This window comes from Manacus candei, unplaced genomic scaffold (assembly GCF_025592945.1).
Source record: "Manacus candei isolate 608988 ecotype Guabito, Panama unplaced genomic scaffold, ASM2559294v1 h1tg000076l, whole genome shotgun sequence".
In the NCBI taxonomy this organism is placed as follows: domain Eukaryota; kingdom Metazoa; phylum Chordata; class Aves; order Passeriformes; family Pipridae; genus Manacus; species Manacus candei.
The window spans coordinates 3,227,042-3,244,366 of record NW_026138124.1 but is presented as its reverse complement, the minus strand read 5'-3'; the positions used below and the strand labels follow the sequence as shown (position 1 = coordinate 3,244,366).

Sequence of the window (17,325 nt, the reverse complement as noted above, 5' to 3'; positions counted from 1 at the left end):
GTCCATCTGTTGCCCTGCAAGTATCAAAACCCTGTGACAGACGGGCCGTGCAGTGCCTGGGGACAGAGAGCCAGGAAAGCCCCCTACCTTCCCTCCAACACAGCTTTCACTTCCTCCTTTCTGTCCTAGAGGGCTCGAATTCCCCATCACAATCCCTGCTTTCCTTCCAACAGAAGGAAGGTTTTGCCTTCCTCCACTGCAATCCCCCATTAGGAACTTGTGCCCGAGATCCCACACCCTACAGGCATCTCCTGCTGCTCCTGCAAGGTGTCAAACACTACAGGCTTCACAACAAGCTGCTGTTAGGTTGGAGAAAGCAAAACCCCTGTGGCTTGTGCAGCCCTGTGAGCGAGGTGTGGATGGGGCAGAGCTGTCTCTCACCCCTTCCTGTTTTGCTTCACCGCACTCCTTTTCTTATTCAAATCCTTCCTGTTTCTTTCTGGTGAAGTCAGATGAATTATTTTCATGACTTCAGAGAAAGCCACGTTAATTAACCTAAAGTATCACCTTATGGGGAGAAACCAAGCAGGAGGAAATTCCTCAAACCAGCTCCCTGAGCAGGAGCAGAGCAGCTGGCGATGGCTGGGTTTGGTGATTCTTGCAAAGCGTGTTTGTTGGAGGTTTAAGAAAAAGGGAAAGAAAAGGCCTTTCCAGCTCGATGGAAGTGGCAAACAGAAGGTCCTGGTGGTGAGGTGCTGTCCCAGCTCAGCTCCCCAGCCAGGGCAGGTCCCAGCACCCACCACTTTGAGGTTTGCCTCCTGCAGTTTCCGGGCTCTCTCCTCCAGGCGCTTGGCGATCACCGCCAGCTCCGCGTTCTTCCTCTTCAGGTGCTTCACCTTCTCCTCCGTCTGGGGGAAGCAGCTCCTGCGCTGCAGAACAGAAAAAGAAGCTGGAGGTGAAGCCCCTGATCAAGAGCCAATGCCCCTGGTCCTGCTCAACCTGTTCTAGAACTACCCAAACCATCAAACACCAACCTCTGCTGTTGTTGCCTCTCCAGTCACTGAAATTGTGGTTTTCCTGCTATTTTTGTTAATGTGACCTCTTGCTCCCTATGAGATCCCCAGACCATCCCACGTGGTCGCCCTCCATCCACAGCCTGCTCGTTGCAGGCTCTGCCAGGACTCAGCATGTCTCCAGCATCAATGTATCCTGGTCGCCCACCCTTTGGGGCTTTCTCCTCCAAAGTCTTCCCAGTTTATTTCCCCAGATTTACAGGACTCAGCACATCCCTGTGGATTTGTACTGCACCACCAGGACAAGCTTATCCGTGTCTTTTCTCTCCTGACACCGAAGCACGAGCTTCGGAGGAAGCGACAAAGGACTTTTTTGATATTTGCAAAGCAAATTTCCTTTTTCTCCCTATTGATTCTGTTCGCTCTTAATCCCCTTTTATTTGTTATCTGTCCGTTCCAATGAGCCGCCTCTCGCCGACGGCTCCTTCTCCCAAGGTCGGGCCCAGATGTGTTGTGCTGTCTTTTCACATCAGCAGAAATGTCAGGTCAGCTGAGGCTCACGATTATTTCCCTCCCTACCCCTGTGAGACCCCACCAAGGGCGGCTCAGCTGTAAGGCTGAGGCTGGTTTTTGAGAGTCCAATTTGATGAGAGCTCACACGCTCGTGCTTCACTAAAACCCAGAGGACTGATAAGGGGTAACCCCGGGGTGCAGGCCACGTGGAATTTATGCTTTTAGTGTAAGAAATTTATCTACAATATGCATTTTGAGTGTGGTGATAGAAATCTGAAATGCTGAGCAATCAAATTTGCAGGGGCCCGGGGTGGCTGCATCCCCACGCTGCGGGGCTGGGCAAGGGGTGATGCTCTCCAGGGAGGATTCGGGGGGGGAATATCCCCTCTTTGTGCTTCCTGATGGGCCTGGAGAGCCAAGGATGGGGGGGGAACAGGGCAGAAGGCTGCTGAGGCATCCTGGCTTGGTGTTGGGTGCCGGGGTGCAGCTGGGGAGGATTGGGGTGCTGAGCTCCCACAGGAGCAGGGGGCAGTGCTGCACTGTCATGCCGAGACCAGGCCGAGTGAATCAGTGTTTCTGCTTTTCACAGAATCAAATATAGTTAAAGAGGAAACAAGGGCAACTTCCCCTCCCCTGCCTGGCTCTGCTCTGCAGCTCGAGGAAGGGGTCCAGCTCAAGCTGATGGGTGCAGTGTGATGGCACCCAGAGCACCCAGACCCCCTATCCCCTCTGGCCCTGCCCAGATGATCCCGTGTGTGGCATCTCTTGGAATTGGCAGCAGACAGCACCTCACCCTGGCCAGGACTCCCTCCCTGTGGAGCATCCCGTGCCAGCACCCAGCCAGGGTGCAGGATGTGCCCTCTGCTCACCAGCAGGCTGTTCTCCTCGGCCAGGCTGGAGCAGCGGTGCCGCAGGTCCTCCAGGGCACTCAGGAGCTTCGTGTTCTGGCTCACGAGGAAGCCGTAGTCAGCCCCGCTCTGCAAAACAGCACAGGAGAGGCACAGCAGGGCTTCACCTGCCCAGGAAGGGCTCCTGCAGGTCCTCAGGGCTTCACCTGCCCAGGAAGGGGTCCTGCAGCACCTCACAGCTTCCCCTGCCCAAGGCACAGACCACAGGTCCTGCAGGTCTGCAGGGCACAGACTACAGGTCCTGTTGAACCTTAGAGCTTCACCTGCCAAGGGCAGGGGCAGAGGGGTCCCAGCCTCATGCCCAGCCCAGCCCAGCTGTGTGGGGGGCTGGCAGGGTCGGGGTGCAGGCAGCAAGGGGGCACGGTGGGATTTGGGGGCTGATTTCAGGAGATGAGGGGCTACATGCCCTCTGGAGGACAACTGGCCTTTGGGGCCAGGCTTCATCCCCTGTGGGTGACATTTGCCATCTCCATGCATTCAGCTTCCACACAGGGAAAAAGCCCAGACCCTCCTGGAATCCTCAGCCGTGGCACCATCCAAACTGGCTCAGTGAAACCCTGGCAGGAGCCGGGGGCAGAGCACAGCCCCTGACACTCCAACACGTGGCTGCTCCCCACGGCTCAGGGACCCCGTGGCCTCCAGTACCACGTGGGTTTTGGAGGTGACCAGACCTCCTCACCCACTTTCCCATCCCAGCTCTCTTGCTGGAGCCCACCCAGGAGCCAGCCCCAGCTCTGCCCTCTCCGTGTCAGCTCCGGAAGAAGACGACACGACGGATTTTTTTTTTGCAAAACACCAACTTCGTTTTGTCACATCAAAAGCAGCAGCAGCAGCAGCTCTGCTGGGAGCTGTATATATAGTTCTGTGGTTACTGCTTCCTGCCCAGAGCAACTCAGCAGAGGCTCCCAGGCAGGATTTCTGTGCGTTAGCAAAGCTCGGAGCAGAGCTGTTGCCTCACAGCTGCCATATGGCAGCAGCACCCCGTGTGTGTCTCGGCAAGATCCAGCCAGATGTTTTCCCAGCAGCCAGGCAGGTCTTGCAGGATGTGCTCCCAGTGCCCAACAAGACTCTGCTGAAGGGCCATGACCTCCCCAGTGCACAGAGGCTGTGAGGGAAACATCCCAAAAAAATGTCGCCCAAGCTTTCTGGGGAGCAAGAAATCAGACAGGGACCCAGCTCTAGGAAGTCTGAGGCTGGGTAAAATTCATGATGCTCTTGGAAAATACTGTATTTTGGTTTCTCAATCATGTCCATTGGATAAACATAGCAGGAGACCAGTTCCACAAAGTCCACCCCCAATCCCTCGGCCTGTGGCCCTCCTAACCTCCCACACCCATATGGAAATGCCTTGGCAAAGCAGGGAGGGAAAAGACAACTGAAGGAGGCTGAAAACAAAACCAAACCCTCAGAAGATGACACCCAGCCCTCCCCATCAGCCTCAGGTGGTGCCCCAGGTCCCACCAACCCCCTGAGACACCAGGATGTGACGTGCCATGCAGAGTGGTTTGTAGGCAGAGGCTGTTGGCACAGTGGTTTGTAGGTGCCCACGCTGCAGAAATCCCAGCATTTGAGAAAGCTGGAGTGAAATGTCCCATGGAGAGAGACTGTACTCCTCCACACATGTGGGATTTTTTTCCCCTGGGCACAGAGGTGCCATTACTGCCACCATTCCTGGGGACATCACACCTCCAACAACTCGGGGCTGTTCTCAGGGGTGGTCAGGGTAGGCCCAGGAACCAAGGAGCTTCCCAAACCTCAGCATCCTGGGAATGCCAAGAAGCTCCCCTGGGAGCCCTGTGCACAGCTCTGCCCAGCATCAGATCCTGCAGCATCAATCCCATCCCTGCAGCTTTACAGGAACAGTGAGGTGTCCCAGGGAGCAATTCCCCCATCACCAGCTCCAGGAACAGCAGAAGTCCTTCTTCAGGCTGGGAATCCATGCAGGGGACACTGCTGGTGCTAAAGGGGGGACAGAGCAGGGTGGGTGCACGGGGAGGGGGGTCCCACCACCATCTCCCGTGCCGTGCGTGGCAGCGCCTCGGGCTCGTTCCCTGCTGCCATCCCAGAGCCAAGCAGGCAGCCCCTGGGAAGAAGTCAAAGGGCATTATTTCCACCTCCTTGCCCCTGCCAAGAGACCTCAAAATTCACATCTGTGGTTGCTTGCACTGAGCCAGGGTGAGCACACTGAGCCAGCAGCCTCTGTGCCTGGGATGGGAGCTGGAGAGCTTTCCTGGAGGAGCTGATGTGCTCCTGCCTCTCCCCACCAGGCAGCCAGGACCTCTGACATCAGCAGCACAGAGCTTCTGCAGAGGACAATCAGCATTTCCAGCATGGCAGGGGTGTCTTTTGGGGACCTACATCCAAATTTCTGCATTTAAACCCCCATTTCTGTAGCCATAAAACACCTTCACCTGGGCAGGACCCAAAGGCTCACAAGTACTCACCCCCACCCTGCCAGGCTGTCCCCAGGTCAGCCCAGGTTTCGTGTCACGACTCCAGAGCCCATGACATGGCAAAGGCTGGGATGTGCTTTCCCATTGCCCAGGCAGCAGGGCAGTGTGGCTGTGTGCTCCAGGCTGGGGCCAGGCACTCGGCCAAGCCTCCCCCTGCCAGCACGTCCCTCTGTGGCCACAGATCCTTGGGGCTCTGCCCAGAGAGGCACGAGGGGCATCTGCAGCGAGAAGACGTGGAGGCAGGAGCTCCTTTCTGTGCCAGGATGTCCCACACGGGGACCTCAGCGCCCGGGAAAGCTCTGCCAAACCTCCCCCTGGGCTCTGAGCCGGTGCTGTTGTGTCAGCTGAGCCCTCCTCCCAGAGCCTGCAACCGAGGGGCTGTCTAGACGTCATCCCACGCTCATTAAACATTCATTTCCCATAATGAAATGGCTTTTAATTTCCGAACTGCTCCGCTGTTCCTCAAGGATCCCGCTCCGCACGGCGCAGCCGCGCTCGGGGCTCCCGCGGCGCCTTTCCCGGGGAGCTGGAGGAGATGGTTAGGGAGGAGAGGCAAGAGGCTCCCCCCAGAGTGACTCAGCCCGATGAAGTGTCCAAAGTGTCAGCAGGAGCCGAAATCCAAGCACATCCCTCGGTCAGGGAGGTTTCAGTGAGCAGAGGCCGAGCTGACACCACGGGGAGGGTCTCCAGGCAGCCACATCCCCCAGGTCAGGAATATTCTCAGCCACTAAAAAAATGAACCTGAGTGACGTGTTCTTTGGCCACGGGGAAAGTTTCTGCAGGAGCAGAGCAGCAGGGATGCTGAGGGAGGAGAGCAGCAGGCACATGGCTTTGAAGCCTCCGTTACACGGGAATTGGCAACATCTGTCGCCTCTTTTGGCAGGTAGAGCCCAAAATACAGTTTTTCCAGGATGCGTGAGAACAGCAAACAAAGAGAAGCCCTCAGCATGTCAGCTGCGAGAGAACTGCTGCTTTTTCACCTGAAAGCTTCAAAAAGCAACGCAGAGCTGCAGTAGCTTTTGCAGGGAGAGGTGCCCAGCCAGGCTGCTAAATGGGTCACGCAGGCAAAATCCCTCTGGAGCAGCCAGAATCCAGCACAGTCCTGAAAGTCCTGCGGAAAACTTGCAGGAGGCCGTTGGGGGACAGTAAATCACACATGGTGAGGACGACAGGAGCTGCCTGAACCCGGCTCTGCAATGCGGCTTGGGCACAGCCTGGCACAGCCCAGCCCCAGGGGCTTCCCCCTGCCAGCCCTGGGGAACTGCCAAAGCCTAAAGCCAGCCTTGCTTTAAAATCCCTGTGGAGAGCCAGACAGGGAGGGTGGCCCTGTGAGAGGGAGGTCTCAGGTGGCCTTTGGAAACAGGCGGGCTCGTGGCTGAATTTTAAACCATGGCCCAGTTTGAAGGTGTGTAAACCACACACAGTTTGAAGGGGAATAAACCACACGCAATTTGAAGAGGAATAAACCACATACAACTTGAAGAGGAATAAACCACACATAATTTCAGGATGTCCCTGCAGTGACTTCCCCATCTGCAACCCAGCCGGGTCCAGCTGCTGGGTTTGCTCTGCAAAAGCCATCTCTCAACACCAACCCCCACTCTGCAGACACCTTCCCAGGTGAAGTTATCCCGGCTCTCCTGCTATCCTGGCTATATTAAATCCACCACCTCTCCTTCATTTGAAATCATTGTCACCAAGCCTCCGCCCGTGTCAAAGCCCTTTAGCAGCTCGTTCCACCTGACTCTGGTAATTAGCTCCCTTAACTTCTCAATCCTCCCCGCTTGGAAATGAAAGGCTGTCATTGCCAATCCATTTGCTCCTCTTCCAGCCCGTTTCAAGGGAACCGGCCACCTCACAGAACAAAGTTATTTTCCATAGGCTGCTCCTCTGCAGTGCCCTCACTGCCTGGCAAAAGCAAGACAAAAATAGCATCACCTCCTGTTGGGTCAGTGAGCAGAGCCAACCCCGCCGCCGGCACAGCGAGGGGCAGGACCATCCCTGCTGAGGGAAAAGGGACAGTGCTGGCAGAGGTACGGGAGAAGGAAGAGCCATCCCTGGGATGAGGCCGTGGTTATCCTGCCGCTCCCCTGCCTTGCAGCCCGTGTCCCACTGCGCTCGTTCTCCTCCCTCCCTGAACTTTGCGCCAGTTCCTGCTTTCAGACACAAACATCTCCCTTCTGCCGCTGGCTTCAGGGCACTTCCCCACAGCCCCGCGGGTTGCCAGCTCCCCTTTCCATCAGTCAGCACTTTTTCCTGCTGCCCATCCCTCTCCCAGCCTACTACTTGCCCTTATTTCCGTGATTTCCTCATTTATCTGATTTTTATCACCCCGTGTCACAAATTCACGGAAGAAAAAATCCATCCAAGGCTATTAACTTCAAAAATCCTGCCTCCGGCGTGGGGAGTGCTGGAGCCATGAATTGGAAGATATTGAGGGGAATATTCAGGGGAACAGTCACTGTATATTTGCTGTTCTTTACATTCCCCCAGGCTTCCTCTCCTGCACACCCTCTGACCACTGCCAGCTCTTCATATGCTCCTCACAGGGCCTTTAAAATGAGATGCAGCTAAAATTGGGTCTCACAAATTCAGGTCCTCTCTCTCTTTAAACCCTCCATGGAAGCACCATTATCAATCCCAGGAAAACAAACCCAGCTATTCCAGGAGAAGGAAAATCTGCTCAGTGCCCTGATGGCCCTGGCTCGCTGTCCTTTGATGAGCTCAGCTTCTCCAGCCTCCCCAACCAGGGAGAAATTAATGTTCCTGCAAAACTGAGGCAGGGAGGAATGTGAGTGGAAAATAAGCTCTCCAGGCAGAGGATCAGCTCTCCAAAATCCAAGGCTGCAGCCGGGCCCAGGATGCAATGCAGCACAATTCCTCACCTTTACCAGCAAATCCAAGAGACAGGAGGATTTGCAAGGAGATGAGAGAAAATGACACTGAAATTCCTCCCAGCTGCTGGGAAGGTGGCTCTGAACCGCTCCTGAGGTGCTGCACACGTGATTCTTCATCCCTCACAGCCAGAGAGAAATCAGGGCAGGCAGTTGTGAGGAATGGAGGGCTTGGAGAAACCCAGGGATGGAGCCAGTGGGAAAAGGTGCTGCTCAGGGTGGAGGTGCCCATCTGGCTGAACACTCCTGGTCTCCTCAGTGCTCAGTTTGCTCCTGGCCCTGCTCTCCTGTGTGCTACAGAGACCTGGGACTGCTCCCAGCTGGACACTGCCTGCCTGGAGCAGAGGCCTGACAAGGTGTGTATGGCCCCAGCCAGGCTTTGCCCAGCTGTGACCCAACTCTCTCCGTGTCAAACACAAATTGTTTTGCAATCCCAGGATGTGTGAGGCCACAAACTGCAGCTGATCCATCAGATAACCTGCAGCAGGGGGTTGTGCAACACTCCTCAAGTACAACATCACCCTCCTGCCCTTGGGTCACTGTGTGACCTCTGGGCACCCCTGTGTCCCCTGCAGGGCCTCTCCCACCTTCACATCTTGTGAGAAAGGTTTTGCAGGGCAAAAAGCAGGTACAAAGCCTGTTCTACCAACCACCCTTTTAACATCAGGGTGCAAGTGTCTCTTGTCTCTTATCAGCTTCCAGAAAGATTAGGCCAAGCTCTAGTAAAGCAGAACTGTGCTCCATCTCCACCACACTCAGGGGACAGTAATGGTGTTGGTGTTCCACTGCCCAGCCTGGGAATGTGTGAAAGCCAGGCTGTGCCCCATAAAACCTGCCTTGGTTGTAAAACTTAGAAGCCAAGACAGCTAAGCTGCCTTTTTTTTTCCCCCTAACTGCAGAATATTCTGGGTGCTGCTGAGCAAATCATTGAATCTGCAGAGCAGCAGCTCATGCATTGGTATTTCCACTAAGAAAAAAAAAACAACAAAAAAAGCAAAATGTAGAAGATGTGGGAAGAAAATGTGTGAACAACTTCAGTGCAAACACAGAAAGACTTTGCAACCTCTGCTGCTTGTGTACTCATGCACATTGCCAATCATTTGAGCTAAAACATGGGCATTGGCATCCTATAAATATTTTGGGGGTTTTTTTTGTTGCTTAGCTCTGAGCAAAGGTCAGTCTGCAGCTCCCAGCACTGCAGGCTCAGGCCCAGACCACCCCAAGGTCTTTAAGGAGCATCTGGACTTGTTTTGGATGCCACGTGTCAGATAATTCTATTTTGTGAGCATGCAAAAAAAAACAACAACCCAAACCCCCCAAAAACTCTGGGGAAGAATGATAAAATTGAGTGCTTTCCAGGTTTGGTATTTGATGGCTGGAGTGGGGGTGATTGTTCTCTGATATCTCATCTTTCTTGTAACAGAAACTCTAATCCAAAGAAACACTCCCAAGGAAGGTGTGAGACTTCTGGCTTCACCCTGGGAAGCCACAGAGCTGCAGCTCAGCAAATCCCCTGCCCATACAGAAGTGCCTCAGCCCTTTAACAGGATCACAGCTTGGAAAGTCACTCCCCACCAGCAGCAATATCCATGGTCTCCTTTCTTTGAGTGGAAAGACCAGATTCCCCACCACCTTCAGCTCTGGAGAGGCAAATGGGCTCTTCCACCTTGGAGGGTACAGCAGGGAGCTGGAGGGGCAGATTTGGTGTGCACAGCAATTTTTTTTCCCCAGAAATCTGCTCTGCAGTTCTCCCCCACCTCTTCCTGTTTTCCAAATCACTTGAAGTTTCCCAGGGGCCCAAGAGCACCTTTTCTTTTGGGTCACATTGGCTTAAAACCTGCTCTAGTTCCCAGGCTTTGGCATGATTAGATATTAGGAAGGAATTCTTCCCTGTGAGGGTGGGGAGGCCCTGGCAAAAAGAAGCTGTGGCTGCTCCATCCCTGGAAGTGTCCAAGGCCAGGTTGGACAGGGCTTGGAGCAACCTGGGCTGGTGGAAGGTGTCCCTGCCTATGGCAGGGGGTGGAACAAGATGGGCTTTAAGGTCCCTTCCAACCTAAACCATTCCAGGAGTCTGTGTCAGAATCAGTTCCTTGCCCCTCTTGGTAAAGCAAGAACTCACTTGGGATATTTGTAGGATTTTGTGCTGGACTGAGAAGCCCCAAATCTCCAACAACTTTAACAAGAGATAAAGGGGAAAATCATCCCCTGGCACCCCCTCACAGAGCCAGAGGTGCTGCTCAGTGATCCATAAGGAAACGTGAATGGCAGGAGCAGCAGCAGACATACCAACTGATGCTCCAAAGGGTGTTTTCCCAGAACTCTGAGCAGATGGCTGGGATGCAGAAGGCCTGCACTCACAGCAGGAGGAGGGCAACAAGGCTGCAGCGCTGCACGTGCCATTTCACTTCATGTTATTCCAGCAGGAAGGAATGTTACAGCCAGAAGACACCAGGGAGCCAAGACATTGGTGGGTCCCCTCAAAATATCCAGAGGGTGAAATGAGAAGGATTCTGGGGTGAAGGATCACAGTGTGGTGATGAACAACACCAGCATGGTGGGACAGCCCTGTCCCAAATCCAGCAGCCCAGAGGAGCCAAGGACACGGTGAGGAGGGAAAGGCTGATGTCTCTGATCCTCCACATCCCTGGCCAAGCCATTTGGACGTGTCTTTGCACAGAGAGCATGAGCTTAATTAGTAAAAGAGCCAAAATGAGCATTACCTTCCCCTTCACAGCCTCACTTTGCCTTGTTTTCCATTCATTCCTGGCTCTTCCTGGCAGGCAGACACCTGAGGGTGGCTGTGCATCCACAGTCCTGCAGCAAACAGCACTAAGGCATTTGCATGAGGCTGAGCACTGCCAAGCCAAGAAAAATTAATTTACTCAGGTTTTTAGCAAGATAGAACACAATCTTCTAATTGGGATTGCAGGAAATGGTCTGTACAGCAAGAACTGGCTCTGTTGCCCGAGATCTTCTTGTCCCACTGGCATCTTTTATTCTGCTGACCTACCCTTCCTGGCCAAGGGTGCAGCTCTACACACCCTCAGACATTAAATTAACAGTTTTCCAGCTTTGCCAGTGGAAAATTTGAAGCTCTTGAAAGGCCACAAATTCCTGCAAAAGACACTGAGCTTATCATTAAATGCAGCTTGGCCTGAGTGCTTGACATGGAGGATCTTTACCAGCATTTTATAATTCTCCCCGTGTCTGTGCTTTGTGTCATTAAGCCCCACTGGGACCAACAGGTTTTTTTGTGGATATTTAAATTCCTACCCACTGGAGGGCTCCTTGGTTTAAGCATTTTCAGTTGGATTTATAGAATATTTGCAGCTCCACATGACCTCAAGGGAAGCTGAGGCTTGGCTTTTAAGAAATGCAAATCCAAAGCAACCTCTGGAGATTGAGAAGGAGCCACAAGAACCAACTCAGAGCACCCTCAGTGTGCCCCTTGCTTGTGTGGTTCCTGGGATGGGAACAAGGATGTGGTCAGCAGCTGAGCTCATCCCTTCCATGAGTGGGGCTGGAAGGGCTGTGGAGATGAGTAATCCTGGAAGGGAAGATGCAGGGAATATGCAGAAAGTGAATGACCTTGCTGCTCTCCCCTCCTCCAATGTGCCAGGAGGGAATGCAACATTCCTTCAGCGACCCACTCCCAGACCACCCTGAGTTTTCCAGGGCCAGGGCAAATCCCACTGGAGCAGCATCCCATAGGAGATGCAGGCAGCTGAGCTCTTGTGGGAAGTGCTCTAAAATCCATCTGACAGCATTCTGGGAACTTTCCAATTTCCAGCCAGACTGTATCTGTGCCACTGTAACCCTGTTCTTCCTACACACACAATGTTTTTCTCCTTCTCTGTTATTCATTATTGGGATTGGGATCCTACCCCTGCAGTGTCTGGAGATTCTCAGCAGGAAAGTAATTTCTTATCTTCTGTGTCCACACAGAAATTTTGGAGAGCAGGACCAGAGCAACAGGACAAGGATACACTTGTGACAGTCCCCAGAAGGCTTCCAGTGGTGCCATGGTGGGAGCTGGGAAACCCTGCCCTGCCTTAGAGGATGCAGGGGCATGTGGAAAATGGATGAGAAGATGTAGGCACAAGCCTCAGCAAGGAAAACTCCCAGCAGACCTGTGCAGAACATTCCTCTCCATGGGAATGCTGCAACCTTGGGACAGGGTAAGAGAGGTGGTGCAATCCCAGCCCTTGGAGATACTCAACACTTGCCTGGTCAGGATATGATCAACCTCTTCTAGCTCTGGAGCCTGCTGGGAGCAGGGGCTGGATGGGAGGCTCCAGGAGTGTCCCCAACCCACCTCTCTAACTCCACAGTTCCCTTTCCAGCTCCCAAAGGGAAGAAGGGCAAGAGCTCTCCACCCTCTGCACTCAGGAGGGACCCAGGCAAGAAAGCCAAGATTAACTTGACCTCCAGACAGCCTTAATGTCTATCCATGGTCTGTCCCTGAGGGAATGGCAGAGCAGCAGTGGTGGAGGCCGGGACACACGGCAGGAGCTCCATCATAAAATCAGCATCTTTAATGAGCTCTGTCAGCCATGAGCCCTCAGGAGGCTCTTCCCCACACCAGGAGATTTCTCCCTGGAGGCAGCTGTCCTGTTCACAGAGTGCAGCTCTGACATCCCAAGGACAAATGTGCTGAAGGAAGCCCAGCTCCAGCAGCAGGACACACAGTGCATGTCCCAGCCTGGCCAGGGGGAGCTGTGCTTTGGAGGGGAGCTGTGTGAGCCCCCCCCTCTCCCAGCTGTGTGAGCCCCTCGTTCCCTAGGAAGTGGATTTGAGGATGTGGCTGCACAGCCCAGCAGCACCAGCCCTTGCTCTGCTATGGTTGGAAGCCTTTCCCATCCCTAAAGCCACTGGGCTCCAGGAAGAACTGCTGGATTGATTTATTTTTTTCCAGGAAAAGACAAGGTAACCTTTCTGGGGATCAACATCAGTGTTAAGGATGGTACTGCCACGGTACCACCAGCACCACCACGGTGCCACTGCGGCACTGCCACGACACAGCAGAGTGACACCAGGTCCAGCAGCACCACCCCAGCCCCACCAGTTCCACCATGGACTATGATGGCACTACCACCGTGCTGCCACAACCCCATGGGAGTGGGAAGGGAAACTGGAGTCAACCACCCAGCCAGGAGCCTCCAGGATCACGGGAAACACTCAAAGCAGCCCAAGGACCAAGGCAAACTGGATGGCAGGTGCTCAGCAGTCACCACCATAGACACCAAGCAGGGTCCTCACCCCCTCCTCCACCACCCCCGGATGCACAGCTGGATCATGGGGGACCCACTGCAGGGATCATCTAGAGCTGGTGCACAGCCGCCTCCCCAAAGGTGCTGTTCAGCTGCTGGAGCACCCACAAACACCCCTCTGAACCAGCCACCTGCCCCTCTGCCACTCCCAGCCTTCCCACCCAGGCTCCCACCAGGACACAGCACCTATTCTGGCTCTCCTGGAGGAGTGTCCCAGGCTGGGTTGGACAGGGCTTGGAGCAACCTGGTCTATTGAAAGTTGTCCCTGAAGCAGATGATCTTGAAGGTCCCTTCCAACCCAAACCATTCTGGATTCCCTGAAGACAGTAAGTCTGGCACAACCAGTTTGACTCCTGGGATACAAAAGAGGGGAAGGAGCAGAAATCCTTCCCATTCTGCAGCCCCGTTTTTCAGCTGGGGTGCTCCTGGCACAGCCAGGGCTGGGGTCAGAGGCAGCCCAAGGGTGCCTGGTTCAATGTGGCCTTTCCCTAAGCACCACAATAAACAGCCCTTCAAAACAGACCCATAGGAAACTGTGCTGGACTGCAATCCTGTTGTCCCTTGATGTGTTTCCAGCGGTGCCCTTTCTCCCGCAGGCAGCTCCAGCTGGGCTCAGCTGCACAGCACAGCCTGCTCAAAACCCTCCTGCTAAACCCCAGCCAGCTCTGCTCAGCCCTTCTCCCTCCTGAAGGCCAAAAGCTGATTTCTCTCCTGTTTAAGAGCACCCCCAGATCCCAGGGGACCCCAGGAAGATGGCTGCTGTTCCCCACGGGAAAGAAGGGCAAGCTGTCCTGAGCAGGGTGAGCTGGTGAACTTTCGTGACCTGGATGGAGGAGGCGAGACCCTGAGGAGCTGTTTGGGCTGTCATTAGGGAGATGCTGCAAGGGGCTGACCCTGCACTGCCCCGAGGTGCCCAGGGCTGCCTTCAGGGACAGGTTCCCCCTGCAGTGCAGGTGTCCCAAGCCCTCCGAGGCTCCCCGGAGTGGAGAGGGGATATTTTGGAAGGGAGTGACAGTGAGTAAATCATGTCCCTGCCACGACCTGCAGAGCCCTTGATGCTGCCGGAGCGAGGAGATGCCGCAGGGACGGCTCAGCCTGGGCTGGTGCAGCGGCTGTGTCTGCTCCGGGTGGGCTCAGCGAGACCCCGCACCAGCTCCAGCGCCTTCCAGGCAGCTGGAAATCCCCGTGGAAGGGCAGCGGAGGCAGCAGCTCTTTCTCTGCTGGGGTTCGTGGCAGCGGCTGTGGCAGCTCCCAGCCCACGGGGAAGGTTTTGGGGGTGGCTCAGCCGCAGCCCAGCGCACCCATTGCCGGTGCCCGTCTCGTACCGAGGCATCGTCCCCGCGGTGCCTCGACGCCTCTCGCCCCAAAATGAGCCCACGCACCGCCACCCCCCGCCTTACCTGGGGGGGTCTGTCCGTCCGCTCCATCGCTCGCAGCGGCCTGACGAGCTCCGGTGCGGAGTGAACCCGCTGCGGGTCCGGCGGGGGAACGCGGGGGGTCCCGGGGGACTCCTCCTGGGGCTGGGGCGCTCCGTCCCGCTCCGATCCCGTGGGAAGCCGGCAGCCGACCGTGTCCGTGTCACCCCCCGCGCCGTCACGCGTGTCCAGGTCCGGGCAGGCGGGGGCGGCGGGGGCGGCATCGCCCGCGGCGGGGGCAGCGCTGGGCACCCCCCGCTCCGGCTCCTGCATGGCTGGGGCAGCGCTGGGCTCACTCCGCTCCGGGCAGGGCTCCGCGGGGCTCCGGGAGCCGGCACGGGAGAGCCGAGGGCATCAGAGCGGCGGCGGCGCTGGGAGCAGCCCGGGCCGCGCTCCCCCGCGCCGGGGCCGGGGCCGGCGGCAGCAGCAGCATCCCCGCACCGGGGCTGGCTCGGTCCCGCACCGGGAATGGCTCGGTCCCGCACCGGGGCTGGCTCGGTCCCGCACCGGGGCTGGCTCGGTCCCGCACCGGGAATGGCTCGGTCCCGCACCGGGAATGGCTCGGTCCCCGCAGCCCCCTGCGGTCGCTGCTCCCGCCGCCCTCAGCCCACCGCCGCCCCCGGCCCCATGACGTGGCGGAGGGGCCGGGGGAGCTGGCAGCCCCTCAGCCCGGGCAGCCCCCGCCGCAGCCGCTGCCGAGTCATCAATACGGAGCCGGGCCGGGCCCCGGGGGGGCCGCGCCGCGCCCCGGGCCGCCAATGGCGGCGGCTGCGCCGGTTTCCACGGCAACGCTGCGGGAGCGGGGTCTGGTGCCTATTGATGAGGCGGCGGCAGAGGGGGGGCGGACGGGCCGATCCCGCATCCCCCCGCACCGCAGCATCCCCCCCGCACCCCGCCGGCATCGGCGTTTGGTACAGCACCGGCCCCAGCCTCTGCGCGCCTCTGCCACGGGGATGCTCATCTCTGCCCCGGGGATGCTCATCTCTGCCCCGGGGATGCTCATCTCTGCCCCAGGATGTCTCTGCTTCAGGGATACCCGGCTCTGCCCCCGGGATGCCTGACTTTGTCCCGCGGATGCTCAGCTCTGCCCCAGGATGCTCAGCTCTGCCCCAGCGATGCCCATCTGTGCCCCAGGATGCCCAACTCTGCCCCAGGACTCCTGGCTCTGCCCCGGGGATACCCGTCTCTGCCTCGGGGATGCCCAGCTCTGCCCCAGGGATGCCCAACTCTGTCTCATGGATGCCCAGCTCTGCCCCAGGGACACCCAACTCTGCCCCAGCAATGCCCAGCTCCGCCCTGGTCATACCCATCTCTGCCTCATGGATGCCCAGCTCTGCCCCAGGGATACCTGGGTCTGCCCCAGGACTCCTGGGTCTGCCCTGGTCATACCCAGCTCTACCCTGGGGATGCCCAGCTCTGCCCTGGGGATGTTCACACACCTTCCCTCTGTGTGAGCTGAACCTCAGCCCCTCACTGACACACTGTGCTGGAAACAACCCTCTGCTGAAAGCTGCTGGACCCTGCCTGCAGCATGAGCAGGACAAGAGGCAGAGGGTGGTGTGGGCAGGGAGGGAGGGCTGGGAGGCTGATCTGATCCAGGGAGACAGGAGTTAGCAGCATAACGCTCCAGCAAAGCGGGCACTGCCATCTCTGAGCACACAGAGCGGGCTGACGTGCTCTGTCTCTGCCTCCTCCCTGCCTGGCTGTGTCTTTGATGAAGATCACATCATCCATCAGGCTGGTCAGCGTTCGTGATGCTCAGGGGAAAGCCAGTGGGCCACCCTGGGGGACATCTGTCTGTCCCCTGCTCCCCAGCCCTGTTCAAAGCTTGACCCACTGCAGAACAAGGCTTGCTGATCCCAAGCACAAGAGGGTTTGATGATCCCTGAACCCCTGAGCAACTGGGGACAGGTCCTGCCTCCCCACATCCTTGTGTGTGGCAACAGCTCCCAGTCCCACTGCTGGTGTCCCTCTCCTGCAGGGTGGGGGTGACATTTGGCATCTCACATCTCCCTTGATGGACATGGAGCCACCAGGAGAACCTGCCCGGGGCCACTTGACCCAGGGGAGGTACCTTGGGGGGTCTTTGGTACCTCTTTCAGACACCTCTTTGTGTGCACCTCCTTTGAGCAGCTTCATCAGCACATCCAGATGTGTCCTGTGCAGATGTGTCACCTCTTGAACTGGATGCCATGGGCCAAGTGTCACCTCTGCCTGAGCCCAGGCAGCACAGGCAAACCACCACCCAGATATTCAATTCACTGCTGGCTGTGAAGGGTGTAGATGACCCACTCAGATGGGTCCTGTGATGTGGGGAGTTACCACCACGCCAGGCAGTCTCACCTCTCTTAGCAGGACTCTGCCATCCCACCCAAATCCCAGATCTCTGGGCTGCCCATTCCTAAGGAGTGTGTGTGTGTGGTGGGGGGAAGCCCCAAGCTGGTGATGAGCAGTGGATGCAGCCAACAGACCAGAGGGGAGATTCCAGACAACTGATCCCATCTTCCTGTGTTTTCTAGTCTCATCTACCTTCAAACCACCAGTTTAAGTGACTCCTTCTGCTCCAGGAACAGGTCAGGATAGATCCCACCACTGGAATCCCCCCGGTTCCTGCCCACAAATGTTTCCCCCCGGGGAGGCACCAGGCAGGATCTGCAGGTGCTGCACGAGTGTGGAAGGAGGCCCAGGCACTGCTCAGCTCCCTGACAAGACAGAACAGGCAGGTTTTGTTAGCAGGAGGCGAGAGGCAGGATGGGAAGTGCTCCCTGATAAGATCTCATGGCTGCGGGGAGCCCAGTCCCCTCTGAACCCTCCTCAGAGCCCTCCTCTGAACCCTCCTCCAAACCTTCCTCCAAACCCTCCTCAGAACCTTCCTCTGAACCCTGGCTCCAACACATTTGTCTCCTCTGGGACATGCTG

At 56.7% G+C, this 17,325-nt stretch overlaps 2 protein-coding genes across 8 annotated transcripts in view; one reads left to right on the top strand and one right to left on the bottom strand.

Moving 5' to 3' along the window:
- The window catches only part of TSPOAP1 (TSPO associated protein 1), a 49,579-nt gene extending 46,746 nt beyond the window's left edge, over nt 1-2,833 (bottom strand). For all 7 annotated transcript variants that reach the window (XM_051809502.1, XM_051809503.1, XM_051809504.1 and 4 more), the window contains exons 1-2: nt 2,336-2,833; nt 741-869 (exon numbers count right to left, since the gene is read on the bottom strand). In XM_051809502.1, coding sequence (XP_051665462.1) covers nt 741-869; nt 2,336-2,818 — 612 coding nt within the window. In that variant the 5' untranslated portion in view covers nt 2,819-2,833. The remainder of the gene's footprint in view (nt 1-740; nt 870-2,335) is intronic.
- LOC127480909 (uncharacterized) overlaps nt 1-17,325 on the top strand; it is a 147,769-nt gene that overhangs the window by 84,210 nt on the left and 46,234 nt on the right. The window lies entirely within an intron of this gene.